Raw genomic sequence first — 19,136 nt, 5'->3', positions numbered from 1 at the left:
GAATGGTGATTTGTAACTATGAATCCGAGGAAACTAAAACTGATTGTGTGAAACAACCAAAACATAAAAATTAAGATCTGTCATTAAAACAGATTTGTGGATATTTCTATATCAATTATGTATGCAGGGACTCATATTATAATATATAATTATTTTATTTGTTTCATCCGGAAGTTGCCATTCTTTTAGTTAGCTCCTCTGAAAAATGGCGACGTCCAAGGGAGCGAATACGTACAATCGTCAAAATTGGGAAGATGCTGTGAGTTTACACATTTAAAACGATTTCATTGATATTTTACAACACGGAAAAAAGCTTCTGTTGCTTTCATTATTTAAATGAAGAGTCCGTGACGGCTAATTCGGTTAAAAATGTAGGTGCACAAGAGAGCTGAACACACGCGTGTATTTTCCTAGTCCTAATCCCACTGACTATTCTCAAAAGACATTGCCTTAGTGTTTGTAAGTGAGAACTCTCTGATGATGTTGTACACTATCCGTCTGAGACTCCAGTATGCATTTTAACTAATCGTAGATTCAGGAATCCGGAGCCGCTGTAGAATATTTTCGCCTCTATTTTCATTCAAGGATGTAAGGCCAAAGGATAGAGTTGGGGTATTCTAACATAACTCTAACAGGCTAACCTAACTATCGGTAAGGATCGTGATTATGTATTGTGTATACATAATTTTTCGTGAGACGTATGATGCTTGGAAAGACCGCCTCCCAAAATTATATGTGGATACATTTCCACTCAATCCTTTTAATTATATGTATCATCGCATCATAGGTTTTCGGACATCATACGTTTTCGGATTGCCATGTTTATCGCGATTACTTGAGCTATAATGGGGGGTGTAACACAGACATTGTAAATACTCAGATGATGTCTTGTTTATAAGAGAAAGTTATATTTTATACGTGAATGAGATGTTTATAGTTGTTCATGTGATTAGAGAGAAAACTATGAAAGTGTCCAAAAACCCATAACACAGGGATATTTTCATGGGGGGGAGGGTACAGGAGGAAGTCTTACCGCTTTCGTTACCATGTTAATGATGTATGTTACTCATACACTATCCTTAGCCCAATTATATCCCCTTTCCCTTCTAACACCCTCAACTATCCAAAGGGTTATAGTTGTGAGTTTAAAGTAATGGTTTCAAAAAGTAACCAAGTCTGTATTTTTATATTTATCAATTTATTGTTTCTTTGTCAGCAGTATTATTGCTTCATGATGGTCTGTAATAATTGCATCTGGGCCCGAAAATCCAGTGATTTAGATCATGGGCATCGATCCAAGCAATTGGGATACAATGACATGCAATCCTCCGAGTCTGACCACCCAATTTTATGCCCCTAACACAATGTTACAACAAGCATAGGTTGTCGGGGACGTGTATTCTAACCGGTACTTGAAATGAGAAAAGTTACAAGCATGCTGGCATGTTTGTTTACATAAGTGCTTTAATCCATGGTAATTAGCAGCTCGTACCTACCTCTAAGCTAGTTTAGACATCATGAACATACACAGGTTACATTTGCAACAATATCTACATAAATTCACCCAAGTTTCTGAAATAACATAAATGAAAATGACAACATGAGGGATCGAAAAGAGGATTATGGTAATCTAATCATGATCCAACCCATACACTATAGAGGGCTAACACGGTTATCCATTGGTTTGCCCTGACACAGGTATTCTTTTGCTTATCTGATCACTCCTTACTCATGGTGTTATGTACAGATAAGCCATTTGTATAAGTAAACAAGACAGTAACATGCTGATCAGCTATCACTGTGTTTGTGGAAATTATGCTGTCATAACAATTACATTTTAGATTATATTATTGTTTAAGTCTCTTTTTTAATTTGTTTATGAAGTTGTAATTATTTAACATGTCTAAACATTAATTCATGTGCTTTTCATTGTAGGAGTTTCCCATCTTGTGCCAGACATGTCTTGGGGACAATCCTTATATTCGAATGGTAAGCTATGATTTATTATGATTTTGTTTAGTGAGATGATACAATTTATGTGATCTGAATGTTCAATAAAGTAATTGTTCCTGCCAAAATCAAGCATGATTTTAAAGCAATAACAACCCTACGTTACACAAGCCACAAATGATCATGGATCTACATGTCATCTGTGAGTTAGTGCCTGTTGTTTACCGCAAGTGCTCATCAATATTCCAGCTATATGATGGAGGTCTGTAAATAATCAATTCTGGACCAGACAATCCAGTGATTGACATCATGAGCATCAGTCAACACAATATGTACGCTATGATGACAAGCATCAACCGAGACAGCGAGTCTGACCACCCAATCCCATTGGTCGCCTCTTCATGTTTTCCTTCCACAAAAGATTACTTGCTGTGATATAACTTGAATGGCGTTAAACCCAACTTACTCACTCACTCTCATCAGCATACAGGTTATTTAAGACATATGATGTCTGAGTTATAAATAACTGTTTGAGAGTAGTTCTATAAATGTCCAGATTTTAATAGAGTTGTCTTCCCTTGCTCGGGGGGTCACAGGTGGCCCAGTCGTCTAAGGCGCCGCAATTCGCTGTGCAGAGTTGCGTCCCTTGGGCACGCCAGAAACCTATGATTGTGGGCTCGAATCCCGGTTCGCCCCAATTATGTTTCTAGCTTTGTCAGCACCATACCCGTGCTCGTGGGTTTCACCGAAGTGGTAAACGTCTGAGACCTGCATCACTTCGGGCTTTCCTCCCACATTAAGCTGACACGCCGTGATATAACTGGAATACTGTTAAAAGCGGCGTTAAACACAACTCACTACTTGCTGTGATATAGCTTGAATGGCGTTAAACCCAACTTACTCACTCTCTCTCATCAGCATACAGGTTATTTAAGACATATGATGTCAGAGTTATAAATAACTGTTTGAGAGTAGTTCTATAAATGTCCAGATTTTAATAGAGTTGTCTTCCCTTGCGAGGGGGGTCACGGGTGGCCCAGTCGTTGCAATTTGCTGTTCAGAGTTGCGTCCCTTGGGCACGCCAGAAACCTAAGATTGTGGGCTCGAACCCAGTTCGCCCCGATTATGTTTCTAGGTTTGTCAGCACCCTACCCGTGCTCGTTGGTTTCACCGAAGTGGTAAACGTCTGAGACCTGCATCACTTCAGGCTTTCCTCACACATTAAGCTGACACGCTGCGATATAACTGGAATAATGTTAAAAGAGGCGTTAAACCCAACTCTCTCACACACACACACACACACACACACACACACTCTTCCCTTGTGCAAACTATGCCACCATCTTTGCTCATACACGTGCATTGGTTATCTCTCTACTGCCTACCAGGAAAAACCTTGTGACCTGGTCGTTTTGAAACTAAGCTTCTGATGTGATACATTTTTATGGCTTGATATATACTTTACTAGTTTCTAAAATTAAGTTATATTTTCATGATCACTCCACAGACCAAGGAAAAGTATGGCAAGGAATGTAAGATCTGTGCCCGACCCTTCACCGTGTTCCGCTGGTGTCCCGGTGCTCGCATGCGCTTCAAAAAGACAGAAGTCTGTCAAACCTGCAGCAAGATAAAGAATGTCTGCCAGACATGTCTCCTGGATTTGGAATATGGTACATTAATCCTTCGAACACCTTGTACTTTGTTGTGCATATTTCCCCCTGGAGCAGTCTCTGCATCTTCTACCCCCCAAAATTGTCTTTTTGGCATCATTTTCAGTTGATTTTAGTTCTTATAAATGGACCAATTTCAGTTGAACATACAAGACCAAACATGAGATTGTGTTTCATCTAGTATTAGCACATTCAACTATTTTACAAAGCTGTTTCATTAAGCCTGCCATATATGCTTTAATCCATGGTAATTAGCAGCTCATACCTACCTCCAAGCTAGTTTAAACATCATGAACATACGCAGGTAAGCTATGAATTCCACCAACTGCATTTACATTTGCAACAATATCTACATAAATTCACCCAAGTTTCTGAAATAATATAAATGAAAATGACAACATGATGGATCGAAAACAGGATTATGGTAAACTTATCATGAATCCAACCCATACACTATAGAGGGCTAACACAGGTATCCATTGGTTTGCCCTGACACAGGTATTCTTTTGCTTATCTGATCACTCCTTACTTATGGTGTTATGTACAGATAAGCTATTTGTATAAGTAAACAAGACAGTAACATGCTGATCAGCTATCACATGGCCGGATGGCCCAGTGGTCATAAATGGACTAGTGATCAAACAGAATCTTTCAAAGACCAGGAATGGTTGTATTAGGTTTTTGTTCATTTATGGTCCGTGGTTATCTCCAAAATTGTTCAACATCTCTGTTTTTCTAGGTCTTCCTGTCCAGGTTAGAGATGCAGCCCTGAAAGCCTATGACAACATGCCCAAGTCAGACGTCAACAAGGAATATTACACACAGAATATGGAACGAGAAGTGAGGCATTATCATTTTGATTTGTCATTCAGATGCCATTGATTTGTCTACTTATTCAAAATGTATATCAAATGAGCAATTAATGAATATGTTCTCTCACTCACTCACCCCCCTTCACTCACTCACCATGGATAATGGTATGTCAGGATACAATGTTTATATTGCTTGGTTCAGATTTCCAACTGTCATGGCACCCTCGATCCCTCGTTCACTCTCTCATATACTTTTTCCTCATTCCTTCATTCATTCAGTCCTTCCTCCCTCCCAACCTCTCCCAATCCTCCCTCCCAACCTATCTCCTTCTGTTCCTCCTTCTGTTCCTCCCTCCCAACCTCTCCCAATCCTCCCTCCCAACCTATCTCCTTCTGTTCCTCCTTCTGTTCCTCCCTCCTAACCTCTCCCAATCCTCCCTCCCAACCTATCTCCTTCTGTTCCTCCTTCTGTTCCTCCCTCCCAACCTCTCCCAATCCTCCCTCCCAACCTATCTCCTTCTGTTCCTCCCTCCTAACCTCTCCCAATCCTCCCTCCCAACCTATCTCCTTCTGTTCCTCCTTCTGTTCCTCCCTCCTAACCTCTCCCAATCCTCCCTCCCAACCTCTCTCCTTCTGTTCCTCCTTCTGTTCCTCCTTCCTAACCTCTCCCAATCCTCCCTCCCAACCTCTCTCCTTCTGTTCCTCCTTCCTAACCTCTCCCAATCCTCCCTCCCAACCTCTCTCCTTCTGTTCCTCCTTCTGTTCCTCCTTCCTAACCTCTCCCAATCCTCCCTTCCAACTTCTCTCCTTCTGTTCCTCCTTCTGTTCCTCCTTCCTAACCTCTCCCAATCACCCTTCCAACTTCTCTCCTTCTGTTCCTCCTTCCTAACCTCTCCCAATCCTCCCTCCCAACCTCTCTCCTTCTGTTCCTCCTTCTGTTCCTCCTTCCTAACCTCTCCCAATCCTCCCTTCCAACCTCACACCCTCCTAACCTCACTGACACCCTCTCATTGCTCTCTCCAAAGCTCACTCACCCCTTCTTTTCTCCCCACCCCACCCCACTCTCTCACCCACATGCTCAGTGTTATGGTATGTGATGGGGGCACAGATGGCCTAGTCGTCTAAGGCGCCAAGATTCACTGTGCAGAGTTGCGTCCCTTGGGCATGCCAGAAACTTATGATTGTGGGTTCGAATCCCAGTTCGCCACGGTTTGTCAGCACCATTCATGTGCTCGTGGGTCTCACCGAACTGGTAATCGCTTAGACCTGCATCACTTCGAGCTTTCCTCCCACATTAAGCTGACATGCCGCAATACAACTGGAATACTGTTAAAAGCGGTGTTAAACCCAACTCACTCACTCACTACGGTATGTGAGGATATAATGTTACTCTTGCTTGGTTCAGATTGCCAACAGTGATGGCACCAACCCTGTGGGGGCACTTACAGGGAAGGCCCAGGCGCCGAGCGACATGCTGCTGAAGCTGGCCAGGACCACACCCTACTACAAGAGGAACAGGCCACACATCTGCTCATTCTGGGTCAAGGGGGAGTGCAAGAGAGGAGAGGAGTGTCCATACCGGTCAGTTGGACCAATATATTCACAAAATAGTATATGAAACAAATATGAAGAATTTGCATATTAACAAATAATTGAAGACATTAAGACATTTGAAAGACTCATAGTATACTTTATGTGCAATAGGTTTTAAGACACCTTATGAACTTATTTGTAGTAAATAGCTGTTCTCACACATGTTGGGCTAATACTAAGTCGTGATGGAACAAGAAAGGGTTTCTAATCACAATAAACTACCTTGGATTATAACAGCCGATTTCAAGGCCACTACACATTCAGCTCCTAGTTATATCATGTCAAATATAGATCAACATTGCAGACAAAGTTTGTTCATCTTAAAAATATCAACAAAGGATTTTGAACTATAACCGCTCACATTTTACCTCACATAAAGGAGGTTTGGAAGCAAGACAATTGTATTTACCATGCTTACAGTTCTCAGTAATCTGTTCATTCAACTATAGAAATATGGAAAGGCAGCCTCTGGTGCCAGTGTTGAACAGTGTTGAGTTATAAAGTAGACACAATTTATGGATAACAACTTCTTTATTTACTGTAAAGGTGCCATTTTGGTATAGATCCTCATACCATTGTCAGGCAAGGACAACTGTATAAGGATCTATACCGAAATGTTGCCTCACAGTAAATAAAGAAGTTGTTATCCATAAATTGTGTCTACCGATACTTTGTCATCCGTCAACTTCTAAGTAATTCCTATCAAACAATTCAGTGTTGAGTTATGATGACCATTGTTCCTTGTGTCCCCAGTCACGAGAAGCCAACTGATCCAGATGACCCTCTGGCTGACCAGAACATCAAGGACCGGTTCTACGGCATGAATGACCCTGTGGCGGACAAGCTGATGAACAGATATTCCAACATGCCAAAGCTGGAAGCCCCGGAGGACAAGACCATCACAACCTTGTATGTTGGTAACCTTGGAGACAAGGTGACAGAGCAGGATCTCAGGTCAGTGGAGCATCTGCTTGTTTTGTTTGAAGTAACCATGTCACGTTTCAGGGGTAAAAGTGCGGAAGTCCTTATTCAGTTTCTGTGCTTGAAGTAACCATGTCATGTTCCAGGGGTAAAAGTGCAGAAGTCCTTATTCGGTTTCCTTGTTTGAAGTAACCATGTCACGTTTCAGGGGTAAAAGTGCGGAAGTCTTTATTTGGTTTCCTTATTTGAAGTAACCATGTCACGTTTCAGGGGTAAAAGTGCGGAAGTCTTTATTCGGTTTCCTTGTTTGAAGTAACCATGTCATGTTTCAGGGGTAAAAGTGCGGAAGTCTTTATTCGGTTTCCTTGTTTGAAGTAACCATGTCACGTTTCAGGGGTAAAAGTGCGGAAGTCGATATTCAGTTTCTGTGCTTGAAGTAACCTATGACATGATTCAAGGTTATTAATGCTGAAGTCTTGATTCAGTTTCTCTGTTTGAAGTAACTCTGTCACAAATCAGGATTAAAAACATCCACTACTCCATCATGCCAAAGCTGGAATCCACAGAGGACAGGACGATCACAAACATATATATGTTGAAGGATTTGGATAATGCTTTATGGCAAAATAAGACATGATGGGATAATAAGTATATCATGATGTTAGTGTGCATTTACACTGTTATCTCAGTATAGTAGTAAGTATTAGAGTTAATAGGACGTATTAGAGTTAATAGGTTATTTAGTTTTTATGTCAGTGTACAGTGTACATTTTTTTCATGAAAAGTATTTGACATAATTTTTCAATTTTGTTTCAGAGATCACTTCTACCAATTTGGTGAGATTAGGTCTGTGAATGTGGTCGCAAAACAGCAGTGTGCTTTTGTCCAGTTTACGGAAAGGCCAGCATCAGAGACAGCCGCAGAGAGGTCGTTTAATAAGCTCATCATTAATGGTCGCCGGCTGAACATTAAGTGGGGTCGGTCACAGGGCCAGCAACAACTGACCGGCAAGAAGGAGGACGATGGTCAGATGCTGGAACCAGTGCCAGGGCTTCCAGGAGGTGTGTGGGCATAGTTATACACTAAGGTGCACAGGCATACACTGAAGTTATGAGGGTTGTGTGGGTACAGCACTATTGCAATAGGTATACACTGAAGTATGAGGGTTGTGTGGGTACAGCACTATTGCAATAGGTATACACTGAAGTATGAGGGTTGTGTGGGTACAGCACTATTGCAATAGGTATACACTGAAGTATGAGGGTTGTGTGGGTACAGCACTATTGCAATAGGTATACACTGAAGTATGAGGGTTGTGTGGGTACAGCACTATTGCAATAGGTATACACTGAAGTATGAGGGTTGTGTGGGTACAGCACTATTGCAATAGGTATATATTGAAGTATGAGGGTTGTGTGGGTACAGCACTATTGCAATAGGTATACACTGAAGTATGAGTGTTGTGTGGGTACAGCACTATTGCAATAAGTATACATTGAAGTATGAGGGTTGTGTGGGTACAGCACTATTGCAATAGGTATACACTGAAGTATGAGGGTTGTGTGGGTACAGCAGTATTGCAAAAGGTATACACTGAAGAATGAGGGTTGTGTGGGTACAGCACTATTGCAATAGGTAAACACTGAAGTATGAGGGTTGTCTGGGTACAGCACTATTGCAATAGGTATACACTGAAGTATGAGGGTTGTCTGGGTACAGCACTATTGCAATAGGTAAACACTGAAGTATGAGGGTTGTGTGGGTACAGCACTATTGCAATATGTATACATTGAAGAAAGTGCTTCTTCCAGTTTGTAAATTGGCTCTTCTTTTTGTTGTTTGGTAATGTCTGCGATGCTTCATGCAGACTCTCTATATTACAGCTCTACCACCCCCACCAGAAGAACTGGGAAACAACTTCTTCAACCTCCAGGGCCCACCCCCAGCACTGCCGCCCCTCCCACCCAGGGGGATGATGCCCCGTGGACCTCCACCCATGCCTCCGTTTGGCATCATGCCAAGAGGACCACCACCTATGGGTGAGTTTGAGTCACTCTTTAGATCACTCCTTGGTTGGATCATGTCATAGATATACACGTGTATAATTTCCCATCAGGATTCCAGAAGAGACCGTTTCCGTGGTGTAGTGGATAGAGCATCTGCCTAGAGAGCAAAAGGTCGGAATCTACTGCGTCTGAGTGGGGTATCCATGTGAAACTATGGCCGGTTATGTCAGCGGACTAGCACTATAAAACTTTTAGTTGTCCAGACAAGTACCCGCGGCCACGCACATGTATGTACGTGGCAATATCAGTGAAATAATCTAGAATGCGACATGAAAACCCATGAAGACATCTTCTGTCCTCCATGCTTAACATCAGGTGACCGGAGGTCCAGGTGGACGTAATGGTTGACCTGGTTGATTGTATATCTGTGGAGTGTGGATTCAGACACATTATATCCACCACTGGCTCAGTGCTGGTTATCTACAGACTGCATAGATATTGCTGTATAATGCTTAAAGCATTCACATGCTCTTGATATATGAATTCTCCTGAATATGAGTGACCAGGAACTGTCACTGGAGAGGAGTATTTTCATCTTAACAAGCCCGGAGGTAAGACCGGAAGTAGATCAGGCTTCAAATGGGTTAGAACATGCTTGATTTTGGTTTTGCCATGTAATTACCATACAATTTCACCTTTAGACATAAAAAGTACTCAGATTCCTCTGAGGTTTAGTGGTCCTTTCTTGATGCTAAAATATTCAGCTTTGGACTAGGATTTTAAGCCATGCTTATTGCTGACCCTGATGAATACTGTGTCCCGGATTCTTTAATTCCTTGAAAAGACCATTTGCCTTGAAAAATTATTTAAGAAGTCTCTGAAGATGTTAAATAGTGATGCCTTCACTCATGTTTCCATGTGTAGAATTAGAAACCAAATAGAAACTGAATGGAACTTATAATTATTTAGGTAATAATATGCTCATTCAAAATACATGTATATTATTCATGGGTGTGGAAAAATCAATGCACAAATTGCCCAACTCATTACCTGAGATTGCTGGACAGACCAAAAAATCGGCTTCAGTAGCCCGCAGGTAACCTTAAAATTTAGAAATTTAGAAGAAATATTCAGAACAAGTACTAAATATAGCTTTGAAGAAATGTAAATATTGTGAGTATGACCAATGCAACTGATCTTAGTGTATGTGTGTTAGAATTTTGATCACACCTTAGCACACATCTGATTAATTGAGCAGAGTACCAATATCCATATAGGTGCAAGAAGTCATAAAACTAAAATGAAAAAATGGAGGCAGTTCAGAGACCAATTTTGTGATGGGAAAACACCACTGTGGGTCAGTAATCAGGACAAGTAAACTTTATTCCCAGACAAGTGATGTTTACTTGCCTTTGGACAAGTTCACAATTTTTATATTTCTACACCCCTTTTTTTTTTATCTCCGTGCTATGGGTTTTCGGACGCTTAAGAAACAGTCGTAGTTATCTACCTTGTCACAAGAACAACCGTTAAACATCTCACTCACTTATAAGAGTCAACTTTATCTTAAAAAACAGGCCATCACCTGAGTATTTACAATGTGTATTTCTGTGTGAAGCCACAACACCCTCATTATAGCAGGAGTACTCAGGATAAACATATTTGATCCAAAGATATTATTATTATTTTTTTTTTTTTTATCGATCATTCATTCATTATGAAACAACCCCTGTGACTGTTGCAGGTATGCGCATGCCTCCCCCTCCTCCTGGTATAATGCCCATCAGGCCTCCCCCAGGGGTACACATGAGACATATGGTGCACTATCCATCACAAGACCCCACAAGGATGGGGGCAGTGTCGTCAGGGAAACAGCCACAGCAGCAGCAGCAGCCGCCACAGCAACAACAACAGACTTAGCAATCTCTTTCAGGTGGCTGGAATCATTAACATGTGAATACTGTAATGCAATTGTGAGAGAACTGTCACATGATATGTCCTTCTTCATAAATATTCTTGTTTATTAGATGTCTTTGTGAACTTAAAATGACCCCTCTATATTTCTGTATTTTCGGGTATAAACAATTTAATAATTTTACACCTATATGCTCTTAATAAGGAATCATTGTCACATGATTGGTGTTCAAAGACCCTCCGGGGGGCGGTCGGGTAGCCTAGTGGTTAAAGCGTTCGCTCGCCACGCCGAAGACCCGGGTTCGATTCCCGACATGGGTACAATGTGTGAAGCCCATTTCTGGTGTCCCCCGCCGTGATATTGCTGGAATATTGCTAAAAGCGGCGTAAAACCATACTCACTCACTCATTCACTCAAAGACCCTCCAACCTTTCTGAGATGTGACCGATGATGAGAATATGTTTCGGCTAAAAAAACACTGAATAAATAAAAAAAACTTGGGTTTCTACTTTAGCAAGATGGCAAAATCAACCGGCCTCCCTGTTTTTTCTCAGCTTGATAATGTGCTTCTGAAGACAGAGTTTGCTTGTTTGGAATCCAAATGTGTCAGCGGATGGAGATGACAGCACAGAATTGTAGCCAAAAGTATTGTAGCCATACTCGGCTGTAACTTGACAACGCTACATAAGACAGGACAGTTGGGAGGGGCTGGGAAACAATACACTTGGCAGCAACCAAATACTCTTTGTCATAGTTTATTTTCTTTATAAGTGGTCATTTCAATCATGAGTTCCCAAATTGACAGTGTTGATGGAATGGAGTTATTCCCCTTCCCGGAGTTATTTAGTTGACTGTGTGGGTATATCAATCTCATCAAAATCAAATCTTTTGCTCCCTCTTCTATGAATTTGTGTGAAGAATACATCTGAAATTACAAATGTACTCCCTTTGTGTGTAGATGCCGTGGTATTTAGAAACAACAGCGTGTATAAAATATCTACAACAACATAATGTATGGCCTATATTATTTACATTTTGAACTGGCCTAATAATTTCATTTTTGAGATTAGATATGCTGGTCAGAATGCTAGGCTAACTTGTTTTGAGAATTTAAACCCTTAGTTTAGTAAGTTTACCTGGTGTGAACTCCATTGGAGGGGTTGTCAGATCTTCACACATAGGTGTTGTGTTGGAGTGCTAGCTCTAATTTTAATGAGAATGAGGTTCATATTGGTGTGAAGTGGAACAGTCTTTGTCCAAGTTCCGTTCCTCCTAGTCAAACTATTATGTATATGTTGACTGCATTATCACAAGGTGAAGTTGGAATGGCAAGGTTGTGTTCTAGATGGAAGCCTTAGCTAGTTGGTTCCAGCTATTATGTGTTCATGTCTACTATGTTCACTCCACAGTGTTAGCATTGGTTCATTCCAATAGTACAAATGTGTGTGTTCTTAACCATCATACATGTTATGTACCTTTTGTCACATCAATGTTTCCACCCTCAAGAATGTTGTCATCATCAAGGCTTCACGGGTTTGTAGCCACTGCGATCCTCCTTCACCGTGAATACATCGGGTGTTGTACAATAAATATTGTCAATGTAATCTGAATACTCACTGGTTTTCCCTCTCGCTAGGAACAGGCCGTGGTTTGATTGGTTGGTTAAAAATAGCCACAACACTGTAAAGAGACTGGATGTTTTCATGGGTGATGGAGGCTCATAGTGTTTCCAAACCCATAAAGTACTGATGCTGAAGTTATGCATCAAATTGTTAACCAGTATATTGGAACTGCTGTGCCGTATGAATGTGGGGGGACATTCCACATGGCAACATAAACTTGTGCCCACTCCTCATTATACTCTGACCATTTTAGTCATGCACATTGTTTTTAAACATCATACACTTTGTATCAGAGGAGATACAAAACCAGGAATCATTTCTTGTAAATACTGGATAATAAAATTTGAAAATGTCATTGTACTTTCTGTTTTGATGTAAACATCGTCATGGCAATATTTGGAACAAAAGCGACAAAACCCTTTCCATAATCATAAGAAATTTTCAATGTACAATTCCAAATGTGAAAAAAACAAAACCCATCAAAACGTGATGATAGCCGTTGTTCCCAAAAAGGTGAATGTTTCCTGCCCTGTCTTAGCACCCATCACATATTGCCGATGTGACGTTAATGTAAACTCACAAGCACCCATCACAAAGACATGCAAAGGCAAGTCAATTGTTCATCGAACAAATACAGGAATTTGTGGTACAAGAACCTCACCACTAGTCACACTTTACAGCAACACAGGACAGGGTTGACTGTAGGTAAATGTCCTTCTTCCTCTTACCTAACTTGGAATAGAAGGATCAGGCAGAACACCAGTTAAAACACATTGTTGAGAGCATCTTTATATGTGTACTAATTCAGCTCTGTATTATGTTATATTATCTTGAATTTAGATGAACAGGCCATGTGCCCCAGTCGTCTAAGGCAGCAAAACTAGGTGTCCCGAGTTGTGTCCCTTGGGCTTACCAGAAACCTAGGGGGTGTCACATGACTAATTTAGAGGAGATTTAGAAAATACAACTATCCCGTATTATGTTGGTTTGTTGTTGTTTTTTCGGACGCTTAAGAAACATTCGTGGTTTTCTCTCACATCACATGTACAACTGTAAAACATCTCATTCACTTATAACAGACAACTTTCTCTTAAAACCAAGCCATCATCTGAGTGTATGTCTCACTTCTCACGTTGACCGCCTCCGTGGTCTAGTGGTAGAGCGTCCGCCCGGAGAGCGAAGGTCCGGGGTTCGATTTCCCACCGCGTCATACCAAAGGACGTTAAACGATGGTACTTGTTGTTACCCTGTCTGGCGCTCGGCATTAAGGGGCTAAAACAAGGACTGGTCGGCTCGGAATCAGTATACTGTTAAACTGCGGCATGGTATCTCAGTGAGCTAGCACCATAAATCGGCATCCGTCCGGACTAGTACAAGCAGACACACAACCACACACAGGTACATGCACGTCGCTATATAACTGCAATAATCTTGGACGCGACGTTAAACCCCATTTCACCTCACCTCACCTCACTTCTCAGGTTGTTAGAAATGTGCTGTACCCAGGGGACAAGCCAACAACGTTGCTTAAACCTCATATGTGATCCGTGCGCTGTACATGGGACCACATGCCACCACTTACATATGTTTATCTCTCACGGCTGATTATCTTCTGTCGGATATATCAAGTGAGTGAGTTGGATTATACTCCTCTTGAACAGTATTTCCGTTATATTACGGCGTTATGTGGGAGGAAAGCCCGAAGTGATGCAACTTGGTGACGCTTACAACCAGCAGTTGTGCAAGTATGGTGCTGACAAACCAGTGATCATTATCAGTTTGAATCTGACGTGACGTTAAACCCAACTCACTCCATCCCTCACTGTTATCAATGGGTTGTCTCTATAGAGTCATTCATGTGAGGGATAAACAGGCGTATAAACACTTTTTACAAGTAGACGGATGACGTTGAATAGGCGCTCTTTTCTTACACTACACTACAATAATTAACTAATGCTTCCCCAGTAACACTAAAATCAGCCTTTTCGACACATTTAGCCTTATCTGTAATTAAGTGTTGTTGCTTAGCCTAAACAGGCAAGTTCTGTATTAAACAAAACCTTGTTCATACGAACACAGCTGATAATTTTCATATCAATTTTTAAAGGTTTTGGCAATTTCTTATACCTCGTCCTTTACGAGGGCCATATGACAGTATACGTACACCAAAACTCCATTGTAGCCAGTCGTCTGTGAATATGTACTCACCAAAAGAAACGCGAATAACATACATTTTGGTTGATATATGAAGAACTACTCAGACGCTCATGAACGCATCACGTGACGTCATAGATTCGTGATTCGAGGTGCACCATTTGTCTCGTGCAGGATTAGCGTGTAAAGTTTGGAAATCACGTGTAGCATATTGTGATAGGAATATAGACATTCTGTGGTAACACTTGACTGTTACATTTTTCATTTATTTTGTACACATAGGAAACATATACTTCTCCATATGTTTCTATACTTCTCGTTTCTTTTGGCGGTGAGTTTATAATACGCATGTACAGCGCTTGTGACTGTAGGAACGCGGTGATTAAAGTTACGGTGGTGTTCACCTCACCAAAACATATTGTAAATAATCCCGTTTTTATTTGTCGTAACCGTAACGCTATATGTATGTGGCGTGGCGTGACGTGACCTTTAACCCCAATTGCGGTCAAGGTTATTCAAAAGCGCCAGATTTAACTCGCTGTACAGAGTTGTGTTTCCCAGCTACCGGGTTCGGCTGATCGTGAGTTCGAATCCTATTGACTGTTCCTGATTATGATCGGTTGTTTTCCATATCCGCTCTTGAGCATGGGTTTCACTGAAGTGGCAAACCTCCTTGACCCCTTGAAGCGTCTTTTGGTATGACGCGGCCGGGGATCAAACACCCGACCTTCCGCTCTCCGGGCAGACGCTCCACCACTAGACCACGGAGGCGGTCTTCATCGTATTCATCAAGCCTTGGTCCTGACACAGAGCTACCACAAATCAGAAAAAAACTAAAATCAGTCAGCCCTGCAAATATTAAAGGAGGTTCACCTTCTCAGCTGAAAAAGAAACGTGGGAGTTCTGTTCAAACGCAGGGGGAAAGAACATATGCTACACCACCTATCCATAATAGGAAAACCTATCAATTCGAATGCCTGAAAAATCCCTAGGAGTGATTTTGGTGTACGTATAATGTTACATGTTTGTTTGTTTGTTTGTTGTTTAGCGCCGCACTCAGCAATATTCCAGCTGTATGACGGCGTTCTGTAAATAATCGAGTCTGGACCAGACAATCCAGTGATTGATATCATGAGCATCGATCCACGCAATTGGGATCGAAGACAGGCACCAACCAAGTCAGCGAATCTGACCACCCGATCCCGTTAGTCGCCTCTTACGACAAGTATGAATGAGAACTATAGGCTTGGTTTATAAAAGTACTGCAAAATTCCTAGGCGTGAGTGATCCAAGATCAACACCTCATATGGAGCAGTAAACATATAGAATAGATTCATAACAGATGTGATTAAGACTTTGAACGTATTAAGGGCAATTTCAGGCACATCTGCCAGACACCCAGCTGCACCTCAACACGTTACTCACACAATCAGATAAAATAAATGACTACGGTTGTGAGGCCTTTCACGCAGCGTCAAACATGCCATGAGTCGCCTTGGCAGACGACAATACAAAGTCCTAAAGAAAAGTGCAGCAATACCTACCTCACGAGAAGCCCTCCACAGACAGTAACAGGAGAGTGTCAGTGAGTGAGTTTGGGTTACCGCCGATTTGAACAGTATTCGAGTTATGCCATGGAGTGTCAGCTTAACGTGGAAGTAATGCATGTCTCAGGGTGAGTGAGTTGGGTTTAACGCCGCTTTTAACAGTATTCCAGTTATATCACGGCGTGTCAGCTTAATGTGGGAGGAAAGCCCGAAGTGATGCAGGTCTCAGACGTTTACCACTTCGGTGAAACCGGCGAGCACGGGTATGGTGCTGACAAACCTAGAAACATAATTGGGGCGAACCGAGATTCGAACCCACAATCATAGGTTTCTGGCGTGCCCAAGGGACGCAACTCTGCACAGCGAATCGCGGCGCCTTAGACGACTGGGCCACCCGTGCCCCCTTGCAGGTCTCAGACGTTTACCACTTCGGTGACACCCAAGACCCATTATCAAATTTTCATAACAATGGAATTCATGTTACTATGAAACAATTTGACGTCAAATTGTCATTGGTGCAACACTAATTAAAGATATGTTTTATTGTGTTTTAATGTTCTTCTTACAAAAAATAATTAAAATCCATTTTCTGTGATACATGAAAAATATTTAAATCACAGTTCCTTTTTACATTTCATAAAAGAGTATGTTAGACATTTCATAATATCAGTGGCATAACAAATTAAGTCATTGGACTTAGTAGTGTAGTGAGGTAATCATAAATACCTTTTTGCATATATGTTTCTGATGTTTTATTTCAGTTTGTGAAAGCTTTACCATGACGACAAGGTAGACACAATTTATGGATAACAACTTCTTTAATACTGTGAAAAGCGACATTTCGGTATAGATCCTTATACCGTTGTCAAGCAATACTGAATGAGGGACGTAGTACAGAATATATATAGTAGGTGGAGGATTAACAGTAGCAACAATTGCAGACAATAGTGGGATAACATTGGTAGGTGTTGAAAACAAAGGGATGATGCTGTCACAAGACGATGGACAGAGAACACATAGGTGGATAAGTGATTATTGCTTGATGAGTTCATAGTAGGCGGATGGGATGAAATAGCCTTGATCTCTGTTGATTGATGGCTTGTGGCGGCGAATGTGGACTGCTTCTGTTAGTTTTCTTTTAGTGAAATCATGGAGGTTGTTGGCGAGGACTTCCATGATTTCACTAAAAGAAAACTAACATCCTCTAACATTCTCTATTTCATCCCATCCGCCTACTATGAACTCATCAAGCAATAATCACTTATCCTGTTTATTGGCTTCCACCTATGTGTTTTCTGTCCATCGTCTTGTGACAGCATTATCCCCTTGTTGTCAACTTGTATACTATATATATTCTGTACTATGTCCCTCATTCAGTATTGCTTGACAATGGTATAAGGATCTATACCGAAACGTCGCTTTTCACAGTATTAAAGAAGTTGTTATCCATAAATTGTGTCTACCTTGTCATCCGTCAACTTCTAAGTAATGCCTATCAAACAATTTACCATGATAATAAATACATAGATTTGTTTAATTAGAAGGACCACATCAACAAATATCGCTTAAGTGTCAGTGGGGACATGAGTTGTGTCAGTGGTGTAACAACATCAATCAAAGGAAGTTACAAAATCGCTGAATGCTTCAATTATTTCTGTTTTCTTTCGGGACTAGATCATATTTGAAATGAATCAAACGTGTATTTAACCGTAATTGAACTATTTTATCAGTAACATAATATTTTGAACTTTTCATCATGTTATGGTCAATGGTGTAACAGCATTTGTCATTAAACCAAAAGAGAACATTAAATATTTGAATATTGATGCACTTATAGAATAACAAATGCTGCCCCAGCGGAGAAACATGTGCTCAAGAAAACAAATGAACAATATCTACACATCTAACAAACAAAATCTGTTGAATCAGTGAACATGTGATACATAACAATATTACACTAAAGACAACAGACAAAATACGCCGCAAGCCAAGCTTACAAATTCTTTTCAATAGATCTGCTGCCTGCTTTTCATGTCGTCTGCTACTCTTCCTCGTGCACAGGAGGTGACCATGAGAAGGGACCATTCAGTTTCCTCCCCATTTTCAAAGGGTGATTACTTTAATTTCCGCTATTTATGATTTGTTACACCACTGACAGTGTTTGTTTGGGCAAGCATATAATTTTGTACATGTATGCCTTATATAGACTGTAATACAAGATGATTCACGGGGTATACAGAAACGACCATATATGAGCCATATCAGTTATAAAATTTAACAGGAAAAACTGCAAGCTCAAAATGATGTCACAGTTCCCTGACAAGACAATTTACTGTATCTGGAATTATTTGAACAACTTTTAATATGATTAAATTATGTAAAAGGTGATTCAATCGTGTACTACTTTTATATGAATGTATAAAGTGATCAAATATTTTTTTCGAATTAGACACCAAATGGTCGTTTTGTGGGAATTACTCAACTCACCATAAAAGGACCAATTTTGAAAATGACCCATACACGGATACTTTAAAGTAATAACAACCAACGTCACAAGCATGTTATCCATGCTCGTTGTTATCCATGCGCGACAGTCACGCTCGGTGTCTGATAGCACATTCGTAGAGTCCTAGACCGGTTGCCATGGATACGTATATAATTAGTGAATGAAACATATATATAAAACTGTGAATTCGTTAAAACATAACGTATCAATGTGTAGTCGTGTTCATATAGCGTAGATACGTGTGGGGTTTTTTTCAAAGGAGGGGGTCATTTTTGTGATTTTGCTTTAAAAAATACTTTTCATTCCTCTATAGTAGACTTGGACCTGGGCTTTTTAAATAGGCAGTTTAATACTTCATCACCTTTAAAATGTCTAAATGTTGAGTGTGTTAGAAAAATGGAGGGCGCACCCCTGCACTGCCTACCGAATCTTAACACACC

At 40.8% G+C, this 19,136-nt stretch overlaps 1 protein-coding gene across 1 annotated transcript; it reads left to right on the top strand.

The window, feature by feature from the left end:
* The first annotated feature begins 203 nt into the window (after nucleotides 1–203).
* LOC139467960 (pre-mRNA-splicing factor RBM22-like) lies at nucleotides 204–11,265 on the top strand. Its single transcript, XM_071249572.1, has 9 exons — nucleotides 204–259; nucleotides 1,936–1,989; nucleotides 3,458–3,620; nucleotides 4,360–4,460; nucleotides 5,838–6,013; nucleotides 6,779–6,979; nucleotides 7,763–8,007; nucleotides 8,830–8,985; nucleotides 10,697–11,265. Exons 1-9 carry the CDS (start codon nucleotides 206–208, stop codon nucleotides 10,870–10,872), a joined length of 1,326 nt encoding a protein of 441 aa, XP_071105673.1. The 5' UTR covers nucleotides 204–205; the 3' UTR covers nucleotides 10,873–11,265.
* The last annotated feature ends 7,871 nt before the right edge of the window (nucleotides 11,266–19,136 follow it).

The sequence above is a fragment of the Haliotis cracherodii genome, unplaced genomic scaffold (assembly GCF_022045235.1).
Source record: "Haliotis cracherodii isolate W230 unplaced genomic scaffold, xgHalCrac1.p SCAF_2, whole genome shotgun sequence".
Taxonomy (NCBI): domain Eukaryota; kingdom Metazoa; phylum Mollusca; class Gastropoda; order Lepetellida; family Haliotidae; genus Haliotis; species Haliotis cracherodii.
Note: the sequence above shows the minus strand (reverse complement) of the source record. Positions and strands in the feature narration are given on the sequence as shown.

Bases quoted from the DNA above. Each gene is read 5' to 3' on its own strand.
- LOC139467960 (XM_071249572.1), top strand. From the start codon at position 206: ATGGCGACGTCCAAGGGAGCGAATACGTACAATCGTCAAAATTGGGAA. The intron at 1,990-3,457 runs GTAAGCTATGAT...ATCACTCCACAG, and splicing joins ACAATCCTTATATTCGAATG to ACCAAGGAAAAGTATGGCAA. The intron at 4,461-5,837 runs GTGAGGCATTAT...TGCTTGGTTCAG, and splicing joins CACAGAATATGGAACGAGAA to ATTGCCAACAGTGATGGCAC.